Raw genomic sequence first — 27,419 nt, 5'->3', positions numbered from 1 at the left:
AGGCAAATAATATAAATGTGTGATGCAGCTGGACCTAATATAAATAAGATGTGGTGGGCCATGTAGTAAAAATGGAACAAGTTGAAGGCATTCACATTAAAATTTTTGTAAAATTTTGTAAACTGAACTGTGCCAGTCCTGGTAAGGGAACTGTGTGTAAGGGAAAGGAGGATAGAGAAGATAAGCTGAAAACTCAAGTTGGAAAGAAATTATGAAGTATTTTAATTCTGTAAGCAAGCAATTTTAAAACAAATATTTTTGAGGTAAACCGTTCATCTCAGAAAGGCTAAAAAACACATGAAAAAGAAGAAAATAAATATTTTGAAAACCGTATCACCGCTCCCAACATTACCAAAAAGCAACATTTTTTGGTGTATTTTTCTTCCACTCTCTTTTGCTAAGATTAGGATTTTGTGTGTGTGTGTGTGTGTCTGTGTGTGTGTGCAGTTCTCTGTGTGAAACTGCCCAACTATACTGCATTTTTTATCCCACTAATATTTTAACAGAAGAATTTACTAGCGTAGTTACATGAACTCATGAAACATTTTAATGACTGCATAACCATTCACATTTTCCTCTGTCCTGTCTTTTAACCGGGATTCAGTATAAGTGAAAAAAAACACCTAAGTTTTTTTGGGGGTTTTCATTTTAAGTAGTAATATCTATTTTTACTTGTTTGTTCTGAGATGTCTTCTTCTACTTAATAGAGAAAATCTTTCATTCTATCAGAAGTTCATTTCTATTTTGTCCTACTTTTTGAAAATCATCCCACTGTTGTTTTCATTTAACTATGTATTCATCTGGAATTCTGTTGATGACTGTTAGGGGTTGAGACTAATTTATTCTCGCCCTCTGCCAAACAGCTAACCAACTGCACTAATACTATTTCTTAATCCTCCTGCTGATTTGTTGATGCCACTTTTATCACTGATTCGTATTAGTATTAAAACAAAAATACTACTTATGATTCTAAATAAAAAAAGAACAAGAATGGCAGTAACAAACAAGATATAACTGAATGTAACATTTTTACATTTAGAACTCAACGGATGAACAACTGTAGTCCAAAACAGCCAAAATATGCAGGTCTAAAATATAATTGTTTTGTTTTTTAATGTGCCACAATTATTCCAGAGCCCATTTATCTCTTTAAGTCATAGCAAAGATTAACACGTGTAACCCTCAGCTATATAAACAAGTAACAAACACTGTAAAACTGACATCCCAAAACAATTTCTTATAAAACTGGATTTCCCTTGCTGAGTTTCAGTTGCAGTCCCTCACAGGTCATTGTCTTCATTGTGGAGAGCAGCTGTCTGAGCAACCTCTCCATTGTTTATACTGCACTGCTAATGATGGAATATACACTCCAACTTACTTAAAAACTGATTTTAAACAATTACAGAGATTTTATTCTATTATTTAAAGCAAGACATAAATCGTACTTCTCCCCAAATAGGCTGAAAATGTAGATAATTCACGACATTTTACATCTCACGTTAGAAGTCAGGAATCCCAATCACATCTCACTTTAGAAGTTAGGAATCTCAAACTGTCTTTCTAGCTTAATTCCTCTCTGCCTTCAACAGGTGCCTGCAACAGGTTGAACTTTGGTATCTTCATATCTGGAGACTACAAGCAAGCAAGCAATCTAGCATAACCCTTTTCTTCTATATAAACCTGCTTGCTGACTCAAATTTTCTCTATAGGACATTATTAAATGATTTTGTTATCTTTTAATATCAAAGGTTAATCACATATTTTCTTAAACAACCTAATAAAACTTTGAAACAACCTGATAAAAAGCTGCTAACTTCTCAGATTCTAAACATAAGAAAAACAGACATAATATTTTTATAAATTATATGAATAACTATTTTTCTTTTATGATGTGAAAGGAAGTGAGACAGACAAAAAAGATAAAAAGAGGATGGGAAAAGAGTAAGAACAAGAAATGAAAAACAAGAAAACAAAAAGGGGATGGAGAAAAATTCAAGGAGCAACAAAAGACAGGGAGACAAAGTAGGAGGTTCTGAATTTTCCACTACAAACACTCTGTACTATGGAAGTGTTGAGAAAATACTTCCTTTCACAATTTATTGGATATTATTTTGTGTCTTGTTTTAGACTACATAAAAATGTAATCCATATTCATTAAATACAAGCTTTAAAGTAGATGTAATAATTCACCAATGCAGATATTTTGGGGCCACCCAAAGAGTCTACCTATCGTAGTGACTATCAGGAAAGGTGGGGAATTCGTGATTAACGAAAACAGTAAAAGGAAATACAAGTATAGTGTTCAACAGGAATACACTAGTTAACCAGAGGGAAGTCACCTACAGAAGGATTAAAAGCAAGAAATACCTTTGGGAAGAGTGACAAACAGAAAACAGTATACCCTAGGGGAAATTAGTTCAGGGAGACAGTTAAGAAATTCTGATCATCATTTTCAGGAAGCCAAAGACTGGGCACTTAATTTCAGAGGCAGTGCTGGAGGAAAAAGAACAAAGTGATAAAAGGAGCTGAGAAAGAAAACCCAGGCTTAAATTGGCTAGAAGCAAAGATGGAATAAGAAAGTAATAGAGAGAAAACTATTAATACTTAAGCACTGTGTCAAGACCTGCTATTTAATAAAAGTGGGACCCTGATGTAAATTACCCACTAGTTTTCAAGTTTGTACCCAATGATTTCCTTATTATTATGAACATAATGAAAGCTATAAATAGCTGAAACCCTTTACTGAGAAAGGGCATCAAAAGTAAACTGCAGCCCCAAAGAAAGGTAGCACCCAAAACTAGGATGGGAGTGGGAGTGGTCAACCATTAAAGAACAAAAAGGAGCTTGCTTTCTGTTGGGAGGTTCCTCAAATCTATTTAATATAGGAAAGATTCTTTGGTAGGTAAATTATCTCAATCAAGCTATTTTATAAAAAATTAGAATCCACATAAGAAGTGCTCAATAATTACTTGTAAAATTAATTCTAAGTAGAAGAAACTAAGTGGTTTATACGTCACACTGGGCACCAAATATGGCCACTTCCTCTTTATCTCTGTAATTTAAACACTTTGCCACTGGCTTATAGTATTTTGCAAAGGTTCTCAACTTCAGTGTTACAACACATAATGAAATATGTTACAAGTAATTGGTTACTGTAAAGGATAAACTTGTAGACAACATATAGTTGAGTCTTGTTTTTTATCCACTCTTTTTAATTGGTGTTATTTAAAACATCCACACTTGAAATGATTACTCAGATAATTGAATTGATATGGACCATAACTTTAACTTTTTACTATTCATTGCCCATGTTGTTTCCATTTCTCTTTTGTCTTCCATTCTGAATTTGAGCATTTTGCATGATTCCATATTCTAAAGTCTCTTAGCAATCAAGTACACTTCCTTTATTAAAAAAAATTTTATTGGTTGCTCTAGAGTTTGCAATATACATTTATGACTAATCAAAGTCCACTTTTAAATAACACTATACTGCTTTACGGTTAGTGCAAGTACCTTAGAGTATCCTCAACTCCTTCCTCCCAGCAGTGAATGACACTGCTGTCATTCATTTCGCTTATCCATGAGCCATACTCAATGACTACTCCATTACTATTTTGAACTGTTATCTATTAGATCAAGTAAATATAAGAAAAATAAAAGATGTTATTTTATTTTCATTTATTTCTTCTCACTCTTCCTTTATATAGATATGAATTTCTGACCTTTATCAATATTTTCCTTCTCTCTGAAGACCTCCTCACATTTTGTGCAAGGCAGGTCTACCCGTGACAAATTTCAATTTTTGTTTCTCTGAGAAAGTCATTATTTCTTTTTCACTTTTGAAGAGTAATTTTGCCAGATACAAAATTCTAGGTTGGTGGTTTTACTTTTTCTTCAACACCAATATTTCACTCCACTTTCTTCTAGGTTGCGTGTTTTCTCAGTTCAAATCTGATATAATTCTCATCTTTATTCCTCTGTAGGTAAAGTGGTTTTTTTCTCTCTGGCTTCTTTCAAGATTTTCTCTAATTTTCTACAGGTTGAGTAAAATATGCTTAGACTTTTTTTTTTTTTTTTTTGGTATTTACCATGTTTGGTGTCCTCTGAGCTTCCTGAATTTGGTGTACGTCATTAATTCTGGGAAATTCTTAAGTTATTATTGCTTCAAATATTTCTTCTGTTTCTTTCTTCCTTCCACTTCTGATATTCCCATTATGCTTATGTTATACCTTTTGTAATTGTCCCACAGTTCTTGGATATTCTAAGAATTATGAACTATGGAACTATGTTCCATCTTTTTCATTCAACTGAAGAAGCAAACCAAGCATCAGAACCAGACTCAGATATTACAGATTTTGGAATTATCAGACTGGGAACTTAAAATAACTATGATTAAGACACTAAGTGCTCTAAAGAAAAAAGAAGATAATGATGACTAAACACTATGTGTTTAAATTTTTTTTTTCTTTTTTTTTTTTTGAGACAGAGTCTTGCTCTTCGCCCAGGCTGGAGTGCAATGGCCGGATCTCAGCTCACTGCAAGCTCTGGTCCCAGGTTTACGCCATTCTCCTGCCTCAGCCTCCCGAGTAGCTGGGACTACAGGCACCCGCCACCTCGCCCGGCTAGTTTTTTGTATTTTTTAGTAGAGACGGGGTTTCACTGTGTTAGCCAGGATGGTCTGGATCTCCTGATCTCATGATCCGCCCATCTCGGCCTCCCAAAGTGCTGGGATTACAGGCTTGAGCCACTGCGCCTGGCCGTGTTTAAATTTTTTCATCAGTTCATTTAATACACAATTACTTAAACTAAAGATTTCAGTTTAGAGGAAAAGTGTAAACTTAAAATTTTTAGCAGAATTATATTCAAAAACATCGAAATTATGGAATTATGAATTCCACCTTGGAGGACTTAAGAATGACTCAGAATACAGTAGTCCCCCCTCATTCTCGAGGATACCTTCCAGGACCCCCAGCGGATGCCTGAAACCACAGATGGTACAGAACCCTATATATACTATATTTTTTCCTATATATACCTATAATAAAGCTTAATTTATAAATTAGGCATAGTAAGAGATAAACAATAACTAATGATTATAACTAATAATACAAATAGTAAAATAATTGTAATAATTACATAGTAAAATAAGGGTTACTTGAGCATAGCACTACCATTACCCCTAAGTGTGATGACTATCAAGTGACTAAAGGGCAGGATGGAGCACGATGGCACAAGATTTCATCACACTACTCAGACTAGGGAGCAATTTAAAACTTACAAAAATTGTTTTCTGGTATTTTCCATTTAATATTTTTGGTCTGTGGTTGACTGCAAGTAACTGAAACTTCAGAAAGTGAAACTGCAGATAATGGGGGACTACCATACTATAACTTTGAGACATGAGACTTTGGCCTAATTGTTGTTGTTTTGTTTTGCTTTGTTTGAGTCGGAGTCTCGCTCTGTCGCCCAGGCTAGAGTACAGTGGCGTGATCTCGGCTCACTGCAAGCTCTGCCTCCCGGGTTCATGCCATTCTCCTGCCTCAGCCTCCCAGTAGCTGGGATTACAGGCGGCTGCCACCACGCCCAGTTAATTTTTTGTATTTTTAGTAGAGACGGGGTTTCACCGTGTTAGCCAGGATGGGCTCAATCTCCTGACCTTGTGATCCACCCACCTTGGCCTCCCAAAGTGCTTGTTTTGTTTTTAAGAATATGACTCCTCGCCTGTAATCCCAGCACTTTGGACCCCTGCCCCTGACCCAGAAAGAAAGGAAGGAAAGAAAGCTCTTTATCTGTAGCTTAGGCAGCCACTTGTATGAATTTGAAACACTTCAGGCCCTCATAGTTGTTTTCCTATTTCAGTCCTATTCCTTCCATACTTCCCAAATAAATCTACCTCCTTCCTCATCTGCCCTCACTGACAGGTTTCCTTTGTCACCTTCAGGCTTTGGCCATAACTCAAACAAGTTACCTTAGCCTTGGGTTTTGTCTCCTAAAAAAAATAGGCTCAAACCCTCTGCTAGGACCAAACTTAAAGAAGCCTTCTCCAATTCAATGTTAAGGGGTCTTTAAAATTCCAAGTTTATCTCTTGGGAACTAGCCTGGAATACAGAATAACTAATCGGTCCATAAAACCCTAACTACTCAGTCATGAAAGGTTACTACACCATGTAGTAGTCATCTGCTCAGTGGTTTTTAGATGAAAGACACAATGGCTTTCATTTAGAACATACGTTATTTTTAAATCTAGGTATATAGTGAAAGATATGGGATTGGGAAAACTGAAACTCTCAATAAATGATTACTTCAGTTTCACAAATGTAATTATCAATTGCTGTAAGTCCTTTATTCTGTAAAATGCACCATCAGTTTAATATCTTGTTTTGGGAGAAAATTACATGTTATCAAACACAGAAATAATATGTAGAAAAAAATAAAAGTGCCTCTAAGAATGCAATAAACAAAAAACATATTCACTAGTACCTACTACTAGGTGAAAAATAAAAAGATGTGGAAGTTGTTGTCCCCACCTTCCAATAGCTTATTAGAACAGCACTGGAAAAAAATTAAGAGCGATTAAGTGCTAAATTGTACAGAACTCACTACACACTATGAAGTCAAGGAAAGGTCAATGTGCACCACAGTAGCTAAGGAATGTTTCATAGTACTTGAACTGTGGCTTCAAAATGGTTAAAATGGTTAAGATGTAATTAAATGGCCGGGTGTGGTGGCTCAAATCCCAGCACTTTGGGAGGCCAAGGGAGGCAGATCACGAGGTCAGGAGATCGAGACCATCCTGGCTAACATGGTGAAACCCCATCTCTACTAAAAATACAAAAACAAAATTAGCCGGGCATGGTGGTGGGAGCCTGTAGTCCCAGCTATTCAGGAGGCTGAGGTGGGAGAATGGCACAAACCCGGGAGGTGGCGCTTGCAGTGAGCCGAGATCATGCCATTGCACTCCAGCCTTGACAACAGAGCAAGACTCCGTCTCAAAAAAACCAAAAAAAAAAAACAAAACAAAAAACCCAAAAAAGATGTAATTAAATAGGGTCTGGAGACAAAGAAATTATGTAAAAAAGAAGTAAAGCAGGAATGAAAGTAGGATCACAAAATATAAGGCAAACAGTGAGATGTCTGAGGGACTGAAGTGGATGTTGAATGCTGGTAAATAGCAAGAGGGCTTATTCTGACTGCAATATACAGCATAGTGCAGTGGGGAAAAAGGACAAGGGCACAGAACAGCTATGTTGCTGCTGTAATAACCCAGGAATGAGATGGTGAAGTACTGAATTATGGTCTTGGCAGTCGTATTAGTCCATTTTCATGCTGCTGTTAAAGACATACTTGAGACTCGGTAATTTATAAAGAAAAAGAAGTTTAATGGACTCACAGCTCCACATGGCTGGGGAGGCTTTACAATCATGGCAGAAGGTGAAAGGCTTATTTTACATGGGGGCAGACAACAGAAGATGAGAGTCCAGTGAAAGGGGTTTCTCCTTATAAAACCATTAGATCTTGTGAGACTTATTCACTACCACAAGAACAGTATGGGGGAAATCGCCGCATGATTCAATTATCAATCACCAAGTCCCTCCCACAACATGTAGGAATTATGGAAGCTAAATTTAAGATAAGATTTGGGTAGGGACACAGCCAAACCATATCATTCCACCCTGCCCTCCCCCCCAAAATCTCATGTCCTCACATTTCAAAACCAAATATGCCTTCCCAACAGTCCCTCAAAGTCTTAACTCATTTCAGCATTAACTCAAAAGTCCATAGTCCAAAATCTTACCCAAGACAAGGCAAATCCCTTCCACCTATGAGCCTGTAAAATCAAAAAGCTAGTTACTTCCTAGATACAATGGGGGTACAGGCACTGGAAAAATACACCCATTCCAAATGGGAGAAATTGTTCAAACGAAGGAGCTAAAGGCCCCATATAAGTCTGAAATCCAGTGGGGCAGTCAAATCTTAGCTCCAAAATGATCTCCTTTGACTCCATGTCTCACATCCAGGTCACGCTGATGCAAGAGGTGGGTTCCCACGGTCTTGAGCAACTCTGCCCCTGTCGTTTTGCAGGATACAGCCTCTCTTGGTGGCTTTCACGGGTTGGTGTTTAGTGTCTGCAGCTTTTCCAGGTGCATGGTGCAAGTCATTGGTGGATCTACCATTCTGGGGTCTGGAGAATGGTGGCCTTTTTCTCACAGCTCTGCTAGGCAGTGCCCCACTGGGGACTCTGTGTAGGGGCTTCAACCCCAGATTTCCATTCTGCACTGCCCTAGCAGAGGTTTCATGAGGGCCCCACCTCTGCAGCAAACTTCTGTCTGGACATCAAGGTGTTTCCATACATCCTCTGAAATCTAGGTAAAGATTTCCCCCTTTTAGCCATGGCTGGAGCGGCTGGGATGCAGAGCACCAAGTCCCTAGGTTGCAAAGAGCAGGGAGACCCTGGGACTGGCCCATGAAACCATTTTTTCCTCCTAGGCCTCTGGGCCTATGATGGGAGGGGCTGCTGTGAGGACCTCTGACATGCCATAGACACATTTTCCCCATTGTCTTGGTGATTAACATTTGGTTCCTCGTTACTTATGCAAATTTCTACAGCAGGCTTGAACTTCTCCTCAGAAAATGGGTTTCTCTTTTCTATTGCATTGTCAGGCTGCAAATTTTCTGAACTTTTATGCTGTTTCTCTTTTAAAACTGAATGCTTTTAACAGCACCCAAGTCACCCCCTGAACACTTTGCTGCATAGAAATTGCTTCTGCCAGATACCCTAAATAATCTCCCCCAAGTTAAAAGTTCCACAAATCTCTAGGGCAGGGGCAAAAGGCCACCAGTCTCTTTGCTAAAGCATAGCAAGAGTCCAGTTCCCGACAGGTTAATCTCCATCAGAGACCACCTCAGCCTGGATTTCATTGTCCATATTATTATCAGCATTTTGGTCAAAGCCATTCAACAAGTCTCTAGAAAGTTCCAAACTTCCTCACATTATCCTATCTTCTTCTGAGCTCTCCGAGCTCTCCAAACTGTTCCAATCTCTGCCTGTCACCCAGTTCCAAAGTCACTTCCATATTTTTGGGTATCTGTACAGCAGTGCCCCACTCTACTGGTACCAATTTACTGTATTAATCTATTTTCACATTGTTGATAAAGACACACCTGAGACTGAGTAATTTATAAGGAAAAAGAGGTTTAATGGACTTGTGTTCCATGTGGCTGGGGAGGCCTCACAATCACGGTGGAAGGTGAAAGGCACATCTTACATGGCAGCAGAAAAGAGAATGAGAGAGCTCAGTGAAAGAGGTTTCCCTTTATAAAACCATCATATCTCATTAGATTTATTCAACCACCATGAGAACAGTATGGGGGAAACTGACCCCAAGATTCAATTATCTCCCACCAGATCCCTCTCACAACACGTGGGAATTATAGGGGCTACAATTCAAGATGAGATTTGGGTGAGGACACAGCCAAACCATATCAGCAGTGGAAACAGGAAGACAAGGAGAAATTTAAGCTACACTGCAAACTGAGAAACTTGTTAAAATACTGGACACAAGGATGAGAGAAAAATAAAAGATGAAACCGATGCTGCCAGACTGAGGGAAAGAAGGAATATCTACTATCAAAAGAATTAGAGTAACTGAAATGAGTAATGAAATGAGTAAATTAAATGACAGTAAATGAAAGCAATTTGAGGTGGCAAGGCCCTAAGGCATAGAAGAAAGGTTGTTGTGAAAGGCCAAGTTTAAGGTGACATTGGTTGTGGCAATCTGTACTATGGTACTCTGCCCCAGTTCCCACCCAGCTCACATCCTTTTCTTCTCTACTATTACTTTATATTCTTTCGTCTATTTGTAGATCACAGCTTAATATAAGAGGATTGTGATTAGTTGGTGGAAATTCTATTCCTTAGTCAAGCACATTTTCTCCCAAGCTATTTTCCTCTATTTATTCACATTAGTGGCAAAGCTCACTGTCATCATCAACTCTGAATCTAATTTCTGCTAGTGAGAATAACAACGACCAAGTAAGTATACTGTTAAGTGTGGATTTATAGCCCATCCCCTGATTTTTCATTAAGGCCACTATCCTGAATTCTGCCAGTAAAAATATTATGTCCTCGTTGAGTCTCTCCCTCACCTAATTCTGTATTTGTTTATACCACTGCTTATACACCGTTACTGCATTTAACAAAATTTACTTTTGATAAATTCAATTATGAGTCTACCACACAAGAGGGTGAATGTTTTAAAGTGGTAAGAATAATGTCTTATTCTTTTTTAGCCTTTTTATGCCTTGTATGTGACAGTCATTAAAATAAATGTGTATTGAATTCAGTTTTCCCTGACTACATGATTCTATAAATTCAAAATTTATCTTTGACCTTCTGACTTCTTAAAAACCTGTACATGTAGAATCTGCCTAAAATGCTGCTTGCTAGTAGCTCCTGCTTCAGAAAAAAGGACATGCATTTAATAATCTGACAGTTAAATTCTGATCATCGATTGCTTTGATATATCTTATTAATAGATCTAATGACTACAATCAAATTATGGAAGTGATTCACTTACATTAACTAAAGCATCTTGTTGGAATACATTTCCCAGGTTCCCAGAAGCACCAACTTTACTCCAAGCAAGATGTCACTGAAGTGACACTCATCCGATTACATTTTTAAATTTACACACACTGCAAAAACAATGGTAAGTTCTTGGTGTTGCCATATAGAAATAACATATTTTACTGTCATATTGTAAACTACTGATTCTGCAAGCGATCACTTTGTTTCAGATATATTCGATCTACAAATTCCTATCAACTTTACCTATTAGAAAATCAGAGTGTTTCATTTAAATTCAGTAAAAACTCACTAAAATGGACTCATCTTAGGTAAGGCCAGTCTAAACTACTGAAAAATATTAAATTACACAACTTAGATCATTGTTTCCCTGGGAGCTGAGGAAAGGTTCATGAGACACGCTTCACGAACTGGATCTTAAAGTCAGACATTTATATCAGCAGAAACAACATTCTTAAGGTAGCAGGAAATAGGACCAGACCAGCACATACATAAGCAGAGAAATAAGATAATGGAAGCAAAGAAAAAGGGTTATGGATAGTGCAAATTGAAGCAGCCATTTCATATAGTAATTCCCTCTTCTCATTTTTTCCTTTTTTTTTGAGATGGAGTCTCACTCTGTCACCCAGGCTGGAGTGCAGTGGCAAGATCCTGGCTCATTGCAGCCTCTGCTTCCTAGGTTCAAGCAATTCTCCTGCCTCAGCCTCCTGAGTAGGTGGGACTACAGGCCCCACCACCGTGACTGGCTAATTTTTTATATTTTTAGTAGAGATGGGGTTTCACCATGTTAGCCAGGATGGTCTTGATCTCCTGATATCGTGATCCACCCATCTCCGCCTCCCAAAGTGCCCTGTTCTCATCTTGTAGCTACTTGGCAATACAGGAGCTCAAAACAGAAAAGCCACAGAAAAACAGAAAAACACACAAACCCAAGTGCTCTCCATGCTTGGTTTATACCTTAAAATTAGGCATCCTAAATGGAAAGACACTAGCCCTAGTGACTCTCCCTCCCCAAGACAGCCATTGTTTTAATGCTTCATCTATAAGAGAGCACAAATTCTAAAAATTACTGACTTCGGAAAGACAAAGGGTGGCAATTACAGGGCATGTGTATCATTACTTCTTATTCCCATGCCCTTGCTAGAAATATCACTAATCAATCAGACTTTGCATGCAAGTTCAAATCAATTTGCTAATTCTGTGTTGGAATGGGTGTAAAGGTATCCTTTGCTATCTAAACCCTTGCTATCCAAATTTAGACAACAAATGGGTTCAGATAATTTATTTTTTTGTTTTAGATAAGGCTATTTGGAAGATATGGTACTGTGTACCATATGGACTCATGCCTTCCAAAAATCCAAGACATAACAGATTGGAATCTGTCACTTTCTGACCTTTCACTCTCTGCACTCAGGAGAAAAAAACAAGACTCAAATAGCAAGGAATATCAGCATTTTTCAATTTGTGCTGAGTTACAAGGAAATAGAAAACTTCACCTCCCACACAACTTATATATATGTATACACACACACACACACACACATATACATATATATGAGCTATAGTAATAGATGCCTGATACAGAGGTTGTACATAATTAACCAAACCTCATGTTTCTATTCTGTCTTATAAATAAGAGGTATCTAGTTCATGAAATAGAAAAAGTAAATGCTTATCTACAGTCGCAAAAAAAGAAAAATCATGTTTTAAGGTTTTTATTTATGTGGGCTGAGTGCCGAATATCTTAATCTCATAGTCGGCAACTAAGTGCGTTAAGGACTTAGTGCTTATTGTTCCTTATTTTATTATCCTACCCAAGGCAGGAAGATTCTTCCTCCTGTTGGCCCATGCTGCTCATCTTTTAACTTGAACTTAGAACCCTCCAGAAAGCAGAAGAGAAAGCAACTAAAAGACTAAACAGAAAGAGAATGGTAGAATAGGAGGCACTGGACAAGAGTGGTCTACTTTGCTCAGAGATGTGGAATAACCATCTCACTAACATGTTCCTTATAATTTACAAAGAACATTCTGTCACGATTACTTATTAAAATGTCTATCCTAGATGAAGAGGAACAGCTGTGAAGCTCAATGCTGCACTAAATTATTCTGAAAAGAGTACATACTTTTCTTATTTATATAACTGAATTTACAATATGACATTCACTACCTTAAAATATTACATTACTATTATGGGATAAGGTTAAACATTGAGCATCTCTTTATAAAGAAGACAAAACAAAAGCAGCACACAAACAGCCTCCCTACCACAATCTCTCAACCAGCAGTTAGTAAACTCCCCAACAACCAGGATTACTGCATAGCCTTACTTTTGCACAATAAACAGCTCTTAACTACTTTAAATGTAATATATGCTCAATAAAGATTTGCACAGTAATCTCACATAACAGAACCGTTGCACAAGGTAGCAATAAGCAAGTCCTCCTCAGTTAACACCCAAGGAAACACTGACAAATCCTAACAATTCATCCAATGAAAATGTTCTGTTGATTGCCTACGATAAATTAATTATATTAGTCTTTCACTGTGTTTACGGTTTTATTATTGTTGTCAATATTGATTCAGTAACAGAGTTAGAAACTCAGGAACCTTCAAGGTCACTTGGTACAAATCTCTCATTTTGTAAATGAGGAAACTAAGGTCTACTTTTTCCATAATGCATAGCTTGACACTTGTCACTTCTTTTCCTGGTCCCCTAGCTGAATAAAAGAGAAGTTTTATTGCATATTTTTGCTTAGGTCAATTTTACAAGGTTAATATTACAAGTGAATGGGCATTCCTCAAATGCCAGTCTCTGGCATAACACTTTGTATATAGCAGATACTCATTTGGGTACTTACAAACTGTTCTTAAAGTCCTCAAATATAAGTAAATGATAAGGCTTATTTTAATTTTCATTTGTACAATTTTAGCATGCAATATTATTTTCTAATGGAAAAAGTAATGCAACGTAATTCTTAATCCATCTTTCATAACAAGACACTTCTGTCTTTTCTACCACTATGAAGCTCATTTTCCCCAAATAATACCAAAAATTTACAGCGAGACATAAATCAAATCAGTCCTGCACATGCCATCATTCAAGACACCTTTCAATGGAGAGAGCAAATTGGTCAATTATTTACACATGTACGTATCTGCGACCCAACCTAAACAAGAAAATCAACAGGCTTGAAACCGCTTAACTTGCAATTAACTTTTGTCAACAGGGAAGACAATTTTATCAGTTTCAAATCATAGGAGAGCAAGGAATTGCCTTTCTCCTGGAACCAGAAACCGTGTTGGGACACAGCTAGGCTCAATACGGATATGCAAAATGCATTCTAAGTCTTTTGTGTGCCTGGTACTGAAGACAGGCTAAACTCAGGGTAGGTAGCAAGTCTACCTACTAATCAAAAATATATGGAAGCCAGCTGATGTGCTAGTCAGTCTCCATTTTTAAAGCAAAATGAAAATCACAGACTTCCACTTAAACTCTAAAGTTATGAATTTATAGTACAGGTTTCCCAGTATAGTTGAGGGAACAGTATTTCTCGACAGAGTTAATAAACCACCTGATTCAAAAACCAAGAATAAAACTGAACCACTGCATTCTAGGATGGGGGACTGAAAATCAGCACTAATATGGCATCACTATGTAAACCTTTTGGATCACCAAACTTAGCTCCCTGTAACTAGGATGGAAACAAGAGATTATTCATTTAATATCTAGCTGTTGATTGTCATCATCATAAGAAAGTAAAACAAAATTGTTCAATTTTGGTTTTAACTAGAATTCAGAGAACATCCAAAACAGATCATATATATAATTCTACTTTTATTATAATTTTAAGCCTAAAATATAGCAGATATAGAAGTATATATGCTTTACAGGATTGAATAAAGATAAGGAACTCTGATCCCAGCATTTTTTCTAGGGTCTAATAAGGAATCAGTGGAATCTTATAGGTCTCTGTCATTGTTTATCTCTTTCCATAAAGTGGGTAAAACGACAGATCTTATATGACCGTTTTAAGAGGTTTATGAGGTCTCACCTGCAAATAAAGTTACAGAAATAAAAACAGTAATTGATAAATTCTTTTAAGAATCCCTGAATTTGAGTAAATGCAGTATTGGAATATTTTCTAAAATAAAACATCAGGATTTCTTTTGAATTTTCAGGTACAAGTTTAATACAAGCTAACTATCTCTTATCTGAAATGCCTGGGATCATATGTGCTTCCGATTTGTTTATTTATTATTTTTACTTTTTTATTCTGAACCGTAGTCTCGCCCTGTTGCCCAAGCTGGAGTGCAGTGGCACGATCTGGGCTCACTGCAACCTCCACCTCCTGGGTTCAAGGGATTCTCCTGCCGCAGCCTCCCAAGTGGCTGGGACTACAGGCGCACAATGCCACACCTGGCTAATTTTTTGTATTTTAGTGAAGACGGTGTTTCACCGTGTTGCCTAGGCTCATTGCAAACTCCTGAGCTCAGGCAATCCACCCACCTTGACCTCCTAAAATGTTGGGATTACAGGCGTGAGCCACCACGCCCAGTGTGCTTCCAATTTATTATTTTGGATTCTGGAATATTTACATATGCGTAATGAGTATCTTAGGGATGTAATCCAAATCTAAACATGAAATTCATTTATGTTTCATATATACCTTATACACATAATCTGAATTTTTATACAATTTTTTTTTTTTTTTTTTGAGATGGAGTCTCGCTGTGTGGTCCAGGCTGGAGTGCAGTGGCCAGATCTCAGCTCACTGCAAGCTCCACCTCCCGGGTTTACGCCATTCTCCTGCCTCAGCCTCCCGAGTAGCTGGGACTACAGGCGCCCACCACCTCGCCCGGCTAGTTTTTTGTATTTTTTAGTAGAGACGGGGTTTCACTGTGTTAGCCAGGATGGTCTTGATCTCCTGACCTCATGATCCGCCCGTCTCGGCCTCCCAAAGTGCTGGGATTACAGGCTTGAGCCACCGCGCCCGGCCTACAATTTTTTTTTTTTACGGAGTTTCATTCTTGTTGCCCAGACTGGAGTGCAATGGCGTGATCTCGGCTCACAGCAACCTCAGTCTCCTGGGTTCAAGTGAGTCTCCTGCCTCAGCTTCCCAAGTAGCTGGTATTATAGGTGTACACCACCACCCCTAGCTAATTTTCTGTAATTTTAGTAGCGACGGGGTTTCACCATGGCCAGGCTGGTCTTGAACTCCCGACCTCAGGTGATCTGCCCGCCTTGGCCTCCCAGAGTACTGGGATTACAGGCGTGAGCCACCGCACCTGGCCTATACAATATTTTAAATAATTTTGTGCATGATACAATGAAGTCAGGTGTGGAATTTTTCACTTGTGGCACTAAAAACATTTGGGATTTTGGAGTGTTTCAGATTTTGGAGCATTTTGAATTTTGGGGGATTTTGCATTAGGGATGATCAACCTGTATCTATGTTACAGCCTCACTGCATGCATGTTATTCACTCCCACTCATGTAGGTATGATCTCAATTCACAAACAGGCAGAAACCATCTCAATCCTATTTTTTCCATAGCAATTTTATTCTATCAGGGTTTCAAGTAAAACTGCCTTAAGAAGGTAAATAAAAGGACTTATTAAATTTGTTTATTGTTGCTTACACTAAAAATTTTTCACTAAACTAGGAAGACACTGCGAGATAAGAGGAAGGGAAAACTTGCTTTGGTATTTCTTTTTTTTTTTTTTTTTTTTTGAGGTAACCAAAGAGGGGTGCAATTTAAGCTAAAAGAAGTTTGCAGTTAGGTTGGGTTGTGGCCTTGTTTTAGGTATACATACATGGGTTACTCGTTTTTTATTTTTTTAAACAACAAAAAGCTTATTTTGGAATTCTACTTTTTAGAAAATACAAATAACCTTACACCATATTCAGTACTAAAACACATGCCTACTAACAAATCTCCTTCCTAGTGAGTAGATTTGGACCTTTTGTTTATGGAGTAAGAATAAGAAACATGCAAGCTTGTTAACCTAGACTTCAGCTGAAGGTATTCATAATCATGTTATAGAAACATAACAGTGTCAATTTTGTACCAACTTATTTTCTATAATTACCTTTAAAATATATTTCCAACTCTTAAGAAATAGTTTCCAATCAACTTTGAATGCTTTTTTTCCAGACTCATTTAATGCCTGATATTTCAATGGGGGTACTTTTATCAAACAGTATTTTAGTTTAATAAACAGAATAAATTAATTATGAACTGATAAATAACTCATTGTCCAGTCAAAGGCCTACATCACATACTATATTTATATTTGTAGAGTAGGAGGACAAGTACAGACTTGTTTGTGATATGCAAGCCCAGTAATTTAGAAACTATGATAAACCAAATGCAAAACCCATTTGATAATTGTTAAATGTCACATTTCTTTTGAGAGTAATTTAAAATTCTCATTAATGGTACCAAAGGATGATTCAGGAAGTAGTACAAAACTGTTAGTCTCTCAGAATACTATCAGGTGATAGAATAATTTGTAAAATAATATTATTGCCTCAAAAATGTGAAATATCTAAATAACTGCAATCATGTATTAAAATTATTTAAATTTAATACATATATACCATTTCTTAGGAGAACATGGTAGTAAAGGAGTTTTCACTTTTGATATTTTATTTTAGATAGTCACCTGATGAATAATATAAATCCATTCTTGTGGAGCAGGGGGTATGAGACTATTAAATATATTCACTAATCTTGTTTACTCTCTACAAATGTTTATTCTGAAATTTTAAGTATATAAAAATCATTTTTGCAAATAGGATTTCTAAAGTTGAACATTAGATGCTAGTAAGTATATCATTACAATATTAAAACAAAAATACAAAATTTCATATTTTGGGATTCACGTGTTTGTTGCCCATTATTTTTTGAGAGCAAGCACCAAAAACTGGAGCGCACTCTACTTCACAAGTTTTTCTCATGTTAAAGTCAGAGCAGTTTGGCTGTAATGGATACGCAAATATCAAAGAATAATTAAATTTACACATTATTTACCAAAAAGTGCACTCGACTGTCATCATTATTCAAACATTTCACTCAGTTGCCTCTACAACTCATTTTAAAACTATAATGTGAAGATTCCTTTCCCCTCTTGTTCTCATAATAAATTAAAATATACATTACTAAATCAACTTTTAAAATTTGTCTCTCTTAAAATATTTTAGTCCATTAACTTGGATATGCCACATCTGAATGTAAAAATCAAAGTGTTTAATTCAATTTAATGATGATTTCAGAAACACAAAATTACATCACATTACTAGAGGTTAAAAAACAAAACAAAACACTGGTTTTGTGAAAACCTTGATGGTAAGCAAGATATTCACCATCTCTTAAATTATAGCTTTAAAAAGGGGGTGAGTATCCACTGAAGAATAAAGACTGCTTTCTGTCTCTCTCTCACACACACACACCCCAATCATATTTATCGGACCTCTTTTCAAGGTGTCACAATATGACTACTGTCAAAGCCAAAAAAAACTCCTTTAAAATATTTAAACTTTATTTTAAAATTAAAAGTGAAAGCAAGATATTCAACTGCCAACTACTGTTGATGAAACTATTAAAGCCTGCACTGACCTACTTCATATCAGCATCATGACGGCATGGATGCATGCCAAGAAAATAATGAAAATTACTATATAACTAACCTTAATCTTGTATTTAAAGAGTATCACTTTAAAAATGTGTAAATACTGTACATGCAATGCCAGTTGCTTTACGATATGTTTTCAAAATGAGAAAATGAGTTTTGATATTTTAGTACTCATATTCAATGATGGCCCTGCAAAGATTTCATTTCCATTTTCAAAATCAAGGCTTTTTAAAATACCATATGAAATTCTCTTTTTATACTTCTATTAAAAGCAATCTTTTAGGCCAAATTCCACATATTGCTTTCCATTTAAAAGATATTGCTACACTTAAAAAAAAAAGGCAGTTAATGAAGAATCCTACAAAACAATGCAAGTTCATGTTCAAAGAATATTGCAATGGCTCTAACAGTGGATGGACTTAACTCGGTGTATTTAATTATTAAAAGATTCCCACTAGACTTGAGGAGTTTAATCTAATGCTGAAATATTGTAAATTTTCATACGAGAAAGTAAAATAGCGAAAGATATTCCATCAATGATTTCTTTTAAAAAGACACAGAAATGGCAAGACATTTGATTCCCTATGTTTTAAGCAAAAAAAAAAAAAAAAAAAAACACACACACTTTGTTGTAAACTACCATCTTAAAATATTTTATACTAAAGAAGCACTTTCTTCACAATCAATGCAAAGAATAAATTCCCTGAAAAAGAAATTTAATATTAGAATAAAGGAGGCAAAAACATTCAGAAACAGCAGCTAACCCAACTGAAAAGGAAGAGACACATTAGGTTTTGTGCTGCATATTAATATTCTTACGCACAGTATCTGTTTGGATATCTGTTTGGTGAAAATTCACAATACACTTCTTCCTCCTTCTACGGCTGCAAAAAGGAGTAAACACATTTCACATTCTCCAATTTCAAATTCATGCCACCATCATGCCATATGACTTAATTTCGACCCATATTTCTGTTACAATGAGCGAAAAAATAAAACCAAAAAACTTGTTTATCTGCACTCACAATTGAGGAGGGGGTAAAAGCATTTTTTAGCTAAGGAGACAGGGGCTGATTGATGCAAAGTCCCCACACCTCCAGAGGTCCTACAAATGTGCACCCGACTAGGGGAAAGCCACATTCAATGAAAGCATCAACCTCCTCCTCCGCTCCCCCGCCCGCCGCCCCCCACCCACTTTGCAGCAGAAATGTGCCTGGGCTTTTTCACCCCAGCGATGGAGGATCCTCTTACCAGATGGAGTTCTTGATCTTGTGTTGCAGCGCGCTGGCCTCTGTCCCTGGCAGCCCGGGCACAAGGGCTGGCAGGGCCACCCCCGAGTTGGGGGCGCTGGGGGGAAGCTGCTGATGGGCATCAGGCTGCTGTGGTGGCGGCTGTTGTTGTTCCTCTGCCATCGCTGCTGGAGGGGTGGGAGGGAGGGAGGGAAAGATGGGGGCGCGAGGAAGGGTGAGGGAAGAGACCGGGAGGGGAGGACGAAGGCGGGGAGAGGAGGAGGAGAAGGAGGGGGAGGGAGAGGGGAAGAGGAGGAGGAGGAGGAGGAGGAAGGAAGCTGGATAAGCTAGGCCTTTACCCCAGGGCTCGAGTGAGTCGCTTTCGCCTGCCGCCTGGGGGACATCACCGGGGAGACCAGCGGCTCCTCACGGCCGGGGCGCTTCACCGCGGGAGAGGCATGGCGGCGCCCCTCAGCCCCCCGCTGCCGCCGCCGCCTCCTCCCGTCAGCGGCCGGGGCTGTGGGGGGTGAGTTGGGGGCGTTTGAAGACGAAGTGGGGGGGCAGGCTCCCCCCAAAATCCAAGAAGAACGGTTGCTCAGGGATTTGGCGGCCGGGCCTTCCTTCCTTGTCCCCGGGGCTTTCTACTCCGGGGTCCCCGCGCTGCTGCAGCCCCAGGCTCCGCTCCACGCCACTCCCCACGCCGCCGCCGCCGCCACCGCTCGCTCCCGGCCCCGCCGCCGCCGCCGCGGCCGCCGCTGCCCTGCCAGCCCCGGAGGCAGCACAGTGCGCGCAGCCGCACTGCGGCCCGGCGCAGACCGCACAACACCTACCGCTCCGCCGGGGGGGCGTGGACCAGGGTGTGCGGGCCGCGGGCGCGACTGGCCGGGAGGCGGGTGCACGGTGCGGGGGGCGGCGCGGGCCAGCGGGTCGGGGAAGCGCGCCGCTGGGGGCCGGGAGGAGTCGGGCTCGACTGGTGGAGATCAGGAAAACGTGGGGGAGGTGCTGGCGAGAGAAAGAGAACTTGTGTGAGGAGGAGAAACCAAATTTAATAATATTTGGCGCGGAAGTGGGATTTGGGGCGGGGGAGGCATCTTCAAAGCAAGTGAAGAGAAATCATTATCCCCCCTTCCCTGCACATGTGAGGATTACTTCCTCCCTGAGTAAATGAAGAGAACTGAAGCAGGTAAGACGATAAACCGACTTTTCCGAAGCCCCCAAAGAAGAACACACGTTGGAATTAACCACCCTTTAGGTAATTCGGTTTTGAACGGAAATCGCGAGTCAGGAGCTGGGTTCAGTGCTCCTCGGTCGGGCATTCAAAGCCCTCCAAATCTGGCCCCACTTTAGCTATCCAATCATAGCGGCCTCCATCCCCCTGCAAGAACTCCCGGCTCCAATCAGGGAAGTCTCTATGCCATCCTCAACGCGCAGCAGATTCATTCTTCCTTCGTGCCTTTGCTCATGCTGTTCCCCTCCACCTCCCCTCCCCACCCCACCCCACTCCCTTTGCAGGCATGCCCTCCCTCCTCCTTTATACCGCTCCCAATTCAACCCAGGCTCTAAAGCATAGCTCAAGTCGCGGCTTGTCAGGGTCCCTGCAGCCAAGGCCCCTGTCTGCCTCTGAAAGAAACGCATGTAGTACTCACAACATGGAGGCTCAGGCTTCAGCCACGAGCTCCTTCCTTTGGAGCCCGTTGAATACCCGCCCTCCCCCCGCAGACTCCGCACCGTTCCCCCTCTTCCCATTCATACCTAAATGATAGCTTTGCTACAAATAAGTCAGTCTCCTTTAAGAGCAGAAGAATTGGCTTTTCTAGGTGGGGCTGATCAGGGAGGCTGCCTGGATGTAGAAGACAACAACCAAGGCCTCTGGCACCAAATGGAACAGCTGTTCAGCTCACACTGACCTTTCTTTGGGCCCGTGGGTGTTATGAGCCCTTCCGCTTTAACTTTTCTGGTAGAGTCTCTATCAGGTTTCTACCTGTCAGATCCTCTGGCCACTTTCCTGCTGTGCGTGGACTTTGGGCTGTGAGGCTCTGCCACCTTTTAGACTCCTAGTGGATGGTGAATCTGATTGGCTTGGGTTGCCGGGGTTTGAGTTCTCAGTTCCCTGCCTTGACCTGAAACCCTGTTGCTTTTGTCCACTGTGCCCTCTGTCCTGGCCCACAGACTCAAGGCGCAGACTCACACTGAATGCTCGCACGTGGTGGGGGTGAGGGTGGGGGTGCGGGGAGAAAGAACACCTGTGTGCGAAACACAGCGCCCCCCAACCCCCACCGTGGCCTCTTGGATTACACTATGCTTCAACTACCCATTGCACGAATTGCATCACACAAATGAGCCCCCTTTTCCATATTCTGAGGTCTCTATTAGCTTAGCCACTTTAGGAAACTATAGGTGGTTTATGAAATTCATTTTGCATACATATCTTCATGTGGGTGTGTGAAGACAGTATTTTTCTGGACCAAATTGATAGACATGGTGTGCACTAGACAGAAGCTTTAAAGAATAAAAATAGCTAATGTTTGTTGAACACTTTATGTGCCAGACTAGCACTTTCCATACATTATCATAGTTATTCCTTCCCAAAAGTGTATGATGTAGGTATTATTATTCTCCCGCTGTTACAGATGAAATGGAAGCTTAGGTTAATTAACATTCTTAAAATTACCCAATTAGTAAATGCAGAAGCCAAAATTTGAGTCCTGGAAGTTTAATTCCAGAGCTTGCAAGCTATGCTGAAACTGGAATTAGCGCTGAAAATTCTTGAATTGTAGGTATATATATACACGTGTGTGTGTGTGTGTGTGTATGTATGCCCTATATCACGTTGAGGAAAGTTGCCAAGTTCCCCAAGATTCTAATTTTTTGCCTTGCCAAGAGAGAATGATGACTCCAAGTTGCAATACCTTGTGAGGGGGAGATCCTTAGGAAGTGGGAGACTCATCAAGGGGGTAACGTATCTGAGGCCTGCCAAAGGCCTTAAGAAAAGGAAGCTGAGAACCAAGAAGTTTTATAAAAAGTTCGCTACCGGGTGTCACACAGGCTGGCTTCCCAAGTGCAACTTCTGAGAGTTTTTAATGGGTTCCATAAAAGAGCCAGGTCACCCCAGCTGCCAGTAGAGGGCTCACGAAGCTGCAGCCACGGGCTGCCCTCTAGCGGCGGTGCTGACCGGAGTGTGGTGGTAAGCCTTTTCCGGACCCACAGGGAGTTGAAGACCAGCAATGGGGGAGGGGGTGGCAGATAGTATCAGACTGAGACCTTATTGCTAGAGTGAGATATCCTTTCAGGGAGGAAAGGGTCAGCCCTCACTACTCACTTAACATCTGTGAGTACAGTGGCTGTTTTGTTCCAGTCTTCAGAGAAGACTGAATAAAATCATGACATTAAGAAATCTGATGAAGTTACCCAAAATTTTGGGTGTGGACTCAAGCCAAACCCAGGGACCCTAAATAAAGGCAGGAGTGTAGCCATGTGCTTCTCATATTGGGACTCCTCTGATTGTGAAACCCTGTCCTGAGGACCCTCAAGGACCCAGAATCAATGTGGCTCATTTCCTCTGAGCATGGTTTTGACTCTCTGGTAAGTAAGGTAAGATATTGTAGTAAGCATGACTTTTTAAGATAACACACAAGTATATCCCAACCCTGAGGAGCCTACATTTATTCTCTACTGGGAAAGTGTACACCAGAGGAAAGTTTTGAGGAACACTGATATAGTGTGGTAGAAAAACCTGGCCTTGGAGTCAGAAGACCTGGGAATTCAAACCCTTTGTTTCTATCTCCATAAAAACGAAAAGAATGATGTACATCACAGGGTTGCTGTAAGGAACAACATGGAAAGTGATAGGTAAGCCAGGGAAGTGTTGTCCACGTTTAAAGAGTATCTACAAGATGGATTGTGAGCACCTCAAAGGAAATGACTATTTTATTTATCCTAGTAGTCCCGGGACATAATCCTGACTCCTGGCTATTGAATAAATATTTGTGGAATTTAGTAGTTACCTAACCCTCATTTTCCTAGCCCAATCTCTTATACTGTCTTGCTCTCTTATGTCTGTAAACCTTGTCTCCTTTATGAAACTGTAAACATTTTATACTGTCCAGACTATAGTATATACATTTATCATGCCTGATATATAGCAGTATTAGGCACAGAAAATATGAATAAATAAGACCTGGCCCCAACTTGAAGTAGTTTACGTCTTGTGGAGTAGAGCAACATATTAACATATATAAGATGAGTTATAAAATATAAACATATCCACTAGTGTTGTGGAGTCTTAATGGAGGGAGGGATTGGTCTTGCTCAGGGTAGAAGAACTGGAGAAGGCATCATGGCTGGCATTTTAATTGGGTCTCGTTGGATGAATAGGATTTGAATAGGCAGAGCAACAGAGGGAAGACGATTTCAAGTAAAGGGAGTAACATGAGCACTGGTGTGAAGCCATGAAAGGGTACTGTTTGCTGAGGGAATAATGCATAGCCCGGTGTTGACTCTGATCAGATCCTAAATGAGTATAGGGGAGGGAAAAGAAGGAGTGGGAGACAAAAACCCATTTTACGAAATGTTACTTTGCATTATAGTTAGGATTGTTCTGTCAAAAGAAGGCCTGAAGGTCGGTTTCATTATTGGTACGTGCTGGTTAAGTGCTGAAAGTATGCATTTCACTTCCACAAAGTATGCTGGTTTACCAGATATGGAAAAGATAAAGTTCTATCCTGTTCTCCTTCTTTCCCCACTCCTCATCCTCTTTTCCCGTGATCATTACTTCTCTGTCTTTTTCCATTGCAAACTTTCTCCTCTAGAAGCTGGAAGTAGAGTGTAATCACCTACATGTTAAGAGAACAAGGAAAGAAGGCTTTTCACTTCCCCAAAATCTTCCTTGATAGCAGAAAGTGATAGATAATTTCTTTCAGTTAAGCTGTTGTCTTTCAAAGTGCAAGTAGTCCGAGGAGGGCTCATATATATCTAAGTTTCAATGCTGTAATGTGATTGAGCTTTCTTTCAGTCTTTAATAGCATTAGACAGAAGAGGATGTGGGAAGGAGTGAAGAGGAGAAAAATAAAAGCAGCAGCAAGATTACAGAAGAGGGAAGTTGGGGGGTTCAGAACTAAGTTAATATTGGCAAATTTGGATACATGTTCTCAATACCAGGAGTGCTAATGTAAGTATGCTGTGAAAATGTGAATTCTCCTGTTAGAGAACAAATATGTCATTATGTCATTAAAACAATGTATAGCCCAGTGTTAAGGTCAAGTAGCTTAACTATTCAAATACTGTCAAGGCAGCAGGCTGTTAACACTGTCACTACCTGGCTATGTGACCCTATCTATACAAGTCATTCTTTCAAGTCCCTTTGCTTATCTCTAAGGATTAATGGGATAAAGTTCACATAATGTACTCAGCTCTTCAAGTGAGTAGTATGATGAAACGAATGCCAGGTCCCGCTTTGATTTCACTTAGAAATTTTCCACTGTTGGTACCATATACATGTTTATGTTGTAACCTTCAATTCTTTTACCTTAAAGAAGGTTCAAGTTAATATCATCTACCTACATTTTAAAGGCAGTGTTTACTTTAACTTGGGCCAAAAAGGTCCCAAGTAGAAATTTGATCTCAGAAATTCAGGAAAGGAGTGGCTGTGAACAGAAGCAGATAAAGAAAAACACTACATTGTGACACTAAAAGTGTTATAGTTATTTACCTAACACTAACAGTGATAATGAAAAGACAGCAGAGCCAATCCTACAGTGAGGAAGTCAGTGCCAGTGCAGTCTGAACAGGTGGGGCATAACCAGTAATTCACTAATCGATCATTTCTCCATTCCTTTCAAGGCACATTTGAGAACCTGCTATGTACAAGTTATTATGTTGGGACCTTAGAAAGATTAAAAAATTAGTGGTGAATAAAATAGTGCTCTCATTTTCAAGAAGCTCATAACCTAACTGGAACACTACATATGTCAGCCCATACATATTTTTTTTAAAGTGAAATAAAAACACAAGAAAAAAAAGGTGTGTGATAGGATAATTTATTGAGCTATTTAATTGGGTTTTGTGCTCCTTATATTTTCCCTCCCTTTCATTCCAAGCAGGCTTCAAGGGAATTTTGTGTTACTAGACAGAAAGTTGTCTGACAAGGGCTCTTAGGCAACTCCAGGGGGCACCATTCACGTTTTAAATGAAGCCTCCTGGAACAGGACTCCTTAGAATGCAGTATCAATGTTATTTCTGGAGTTGTACCCAGCAATCTGTCTTCCAAGTTTGTTGCTCCTTGAGGAGACGTTGCTAGCGGGTGAAAAAGGCAAGCACATCTGGGGGGAGAGAGAGAAAGAGAGAGGGAGGGAGGCAGGGAGGAAGGAAGGAAGGAAGGAAGGAAGGAAGGAAGGAAGGAAGGAAGGAAGGAAGGGAAGGAAGGAAGGAAGGAAGGAAAAGAAAGAAAGATGCTGAGACGGGTGGATCACAAGGTCAGGAGTTCAAGACCAGCCTGGCCAAGATGGTGAAAGCCCGTTTCTACTAAAAATACAAAAATTAGCCGGCGTGATGGCAGGTGCCTGTAATCCCAGCTACTCAGGAGGCTGAGGCAGAGAATTGCTTGAACCTGGGAGGCGGAGGTTGCAGTGAGCTGAGATTGCGCCACTGCACTCCAGCCTGGGTGACACAGTGAGGCTCCCTCTAAAAAAATAAATAAATAAAATAAAATAAAGGAAAGAAAGAAGAAGCGTCTATGGGCAGGTAGAATTACAGGAAAAAAAAATGCCCACAAATTGTACAAAATCAAAGATTGGGGTTCCGGTAGCGAGAATAAGAGTACCCCCGGAAGATCTTCTAACCTCATATGGATGCATGATGCCATTAGGGAGGCTGGATTCCCTTGCCTCTCTTGGTCCATAAGTGGAGGAATTGCCTGGCTTCTAGGAACCAGTGATGATGTCAAAGTCCATCTTCCATTTTCTAGGCTCAACAAGTCTTTCAAACTCTACTGCAGTACTAGGAAGAGAGGAAAGCCCAGTAAGAACTGAGATTGGATTTCCTTCTACTACAGCAGAATTAAGGCTGAGATCACTTAAGTCTGTGGTAAATTTAATTTGATTTAAAGAATAGTGACATGTCTTGCATACCCAAATTTGTACTTGCAAATTTATACTTCATAGTAGTGGATACTATATAAAAAAGACAGTGGTAGGTGAGATATATAAGATTAAAAACTTCAGTGAATGGCATAGCTAATAACTGCTAAGGAAGTTTAGAGAAAGACAAAAGGAGCTAAAGTTAAAAACAGCTTCATGAAGGACTTGGGATGGAGCTAGTGTGTGAGTAAAATTAAGGATTTATAAAGGTGGAAGAAAGAATGGAGACAAGTCCGAAGAGAAAAGCAGTGTGAGTAGAAGCAGGAAAATGAGCATGCAAATGACAAGATACACAGGAGACTGGTCTAATTGGAGTGAACAACTGATGATAAAGGTTATATGGGGTACCAAATTCCGAGTCTATTGAAGCTAGTCTGAGGAGTTTGTGCTTCCATACTGTATTCTTTACAAAGTAAGGTTCTACCAGAGAACAACTAGTAGGAGATACATATTTTATATTTGTATGTTTATATATTTTAAAGGAATTGGCTTATGTGATTGTGAGGCTGGCAAGTCTGAAATCTGCAGAGCAGCCAAAATGCCTTGGGCAGCAACTCACAGGTGAAATTTCTTCTTCCTTAGAAAAAAAAATTCAGTTTTACTCTTAAGGCCTTTCACCTGATTGAATGAGACTCACCCAAATTATTTAGGATAATCTACTTAAAGTCAACTGATGGTAGCTAATTAACCACATCTGCAAAATACATCCCTTTACAGCAACATCCAGCTTAGAGTATGATTGAATACTTGGGTATGTGTCAACCTGGCTAGGCCAAGGAACCATGACACTTGCCACAGTCTGTAAGTCACTCCTCATATATTTGAGAAGAAGAAGAT

General features: G+C 39.6%; 1 protein-coding gene across 3 annotated transcripts in view; it reads right to left on the bottom strand.

Moving 5' to 3' along the window:
* Positions 1 to 20,468, bottom strand: part of RFX7 (regulatory factor X7) — a 158,138-nt gene extending 137,670 nt beyond the window's left edge. Inside the window, exons 1-2 of one of the 3 annotated variants that reach the window (XM_023228672.2) lie at positions 19,809 to 20,468; positions 19,472 to 19,637 (exon numbers count right to left, since the gene is read on the bottom strand). In XM_023228672.2, the coding sequence (XP_023084440.1) occupies positions 19,472 to 19,632 (161 nt within the window). In that variant the 5' untranslated portion in view covers positions 19,633 to 19,637; positions 19,809 to 20,468. Of the gene's footprint in view, positions 1 to 19,471 lie in introns of all 3 variants that reach the window. The other 2 variants (XM_023228671.2, XM_023228670.2) reach the window with 2 other exon arrangements.
* Positions 20,469 to 27,419: the final 6,951 nt, after the last annotated feature.

This window comes from Piliocolobus tephrosceles, chromosome 6, assembly GCF_002776525.5.
Source record: "Piliocolobus tephrosceles isolate RC106 chromosome 6, ASM277652v3, whole genome shotgun sequence".
Classification (NCBI taxonomy): Eukaryota; Metazoa; Chordata; class Mammalia; order Primates; family Cercopithecidae; genus Piliocolobus; species Piliocolobus tephrosceles.
This window is presented reverse-complemented; position numbering and strand designations above follow the sequence as displayed.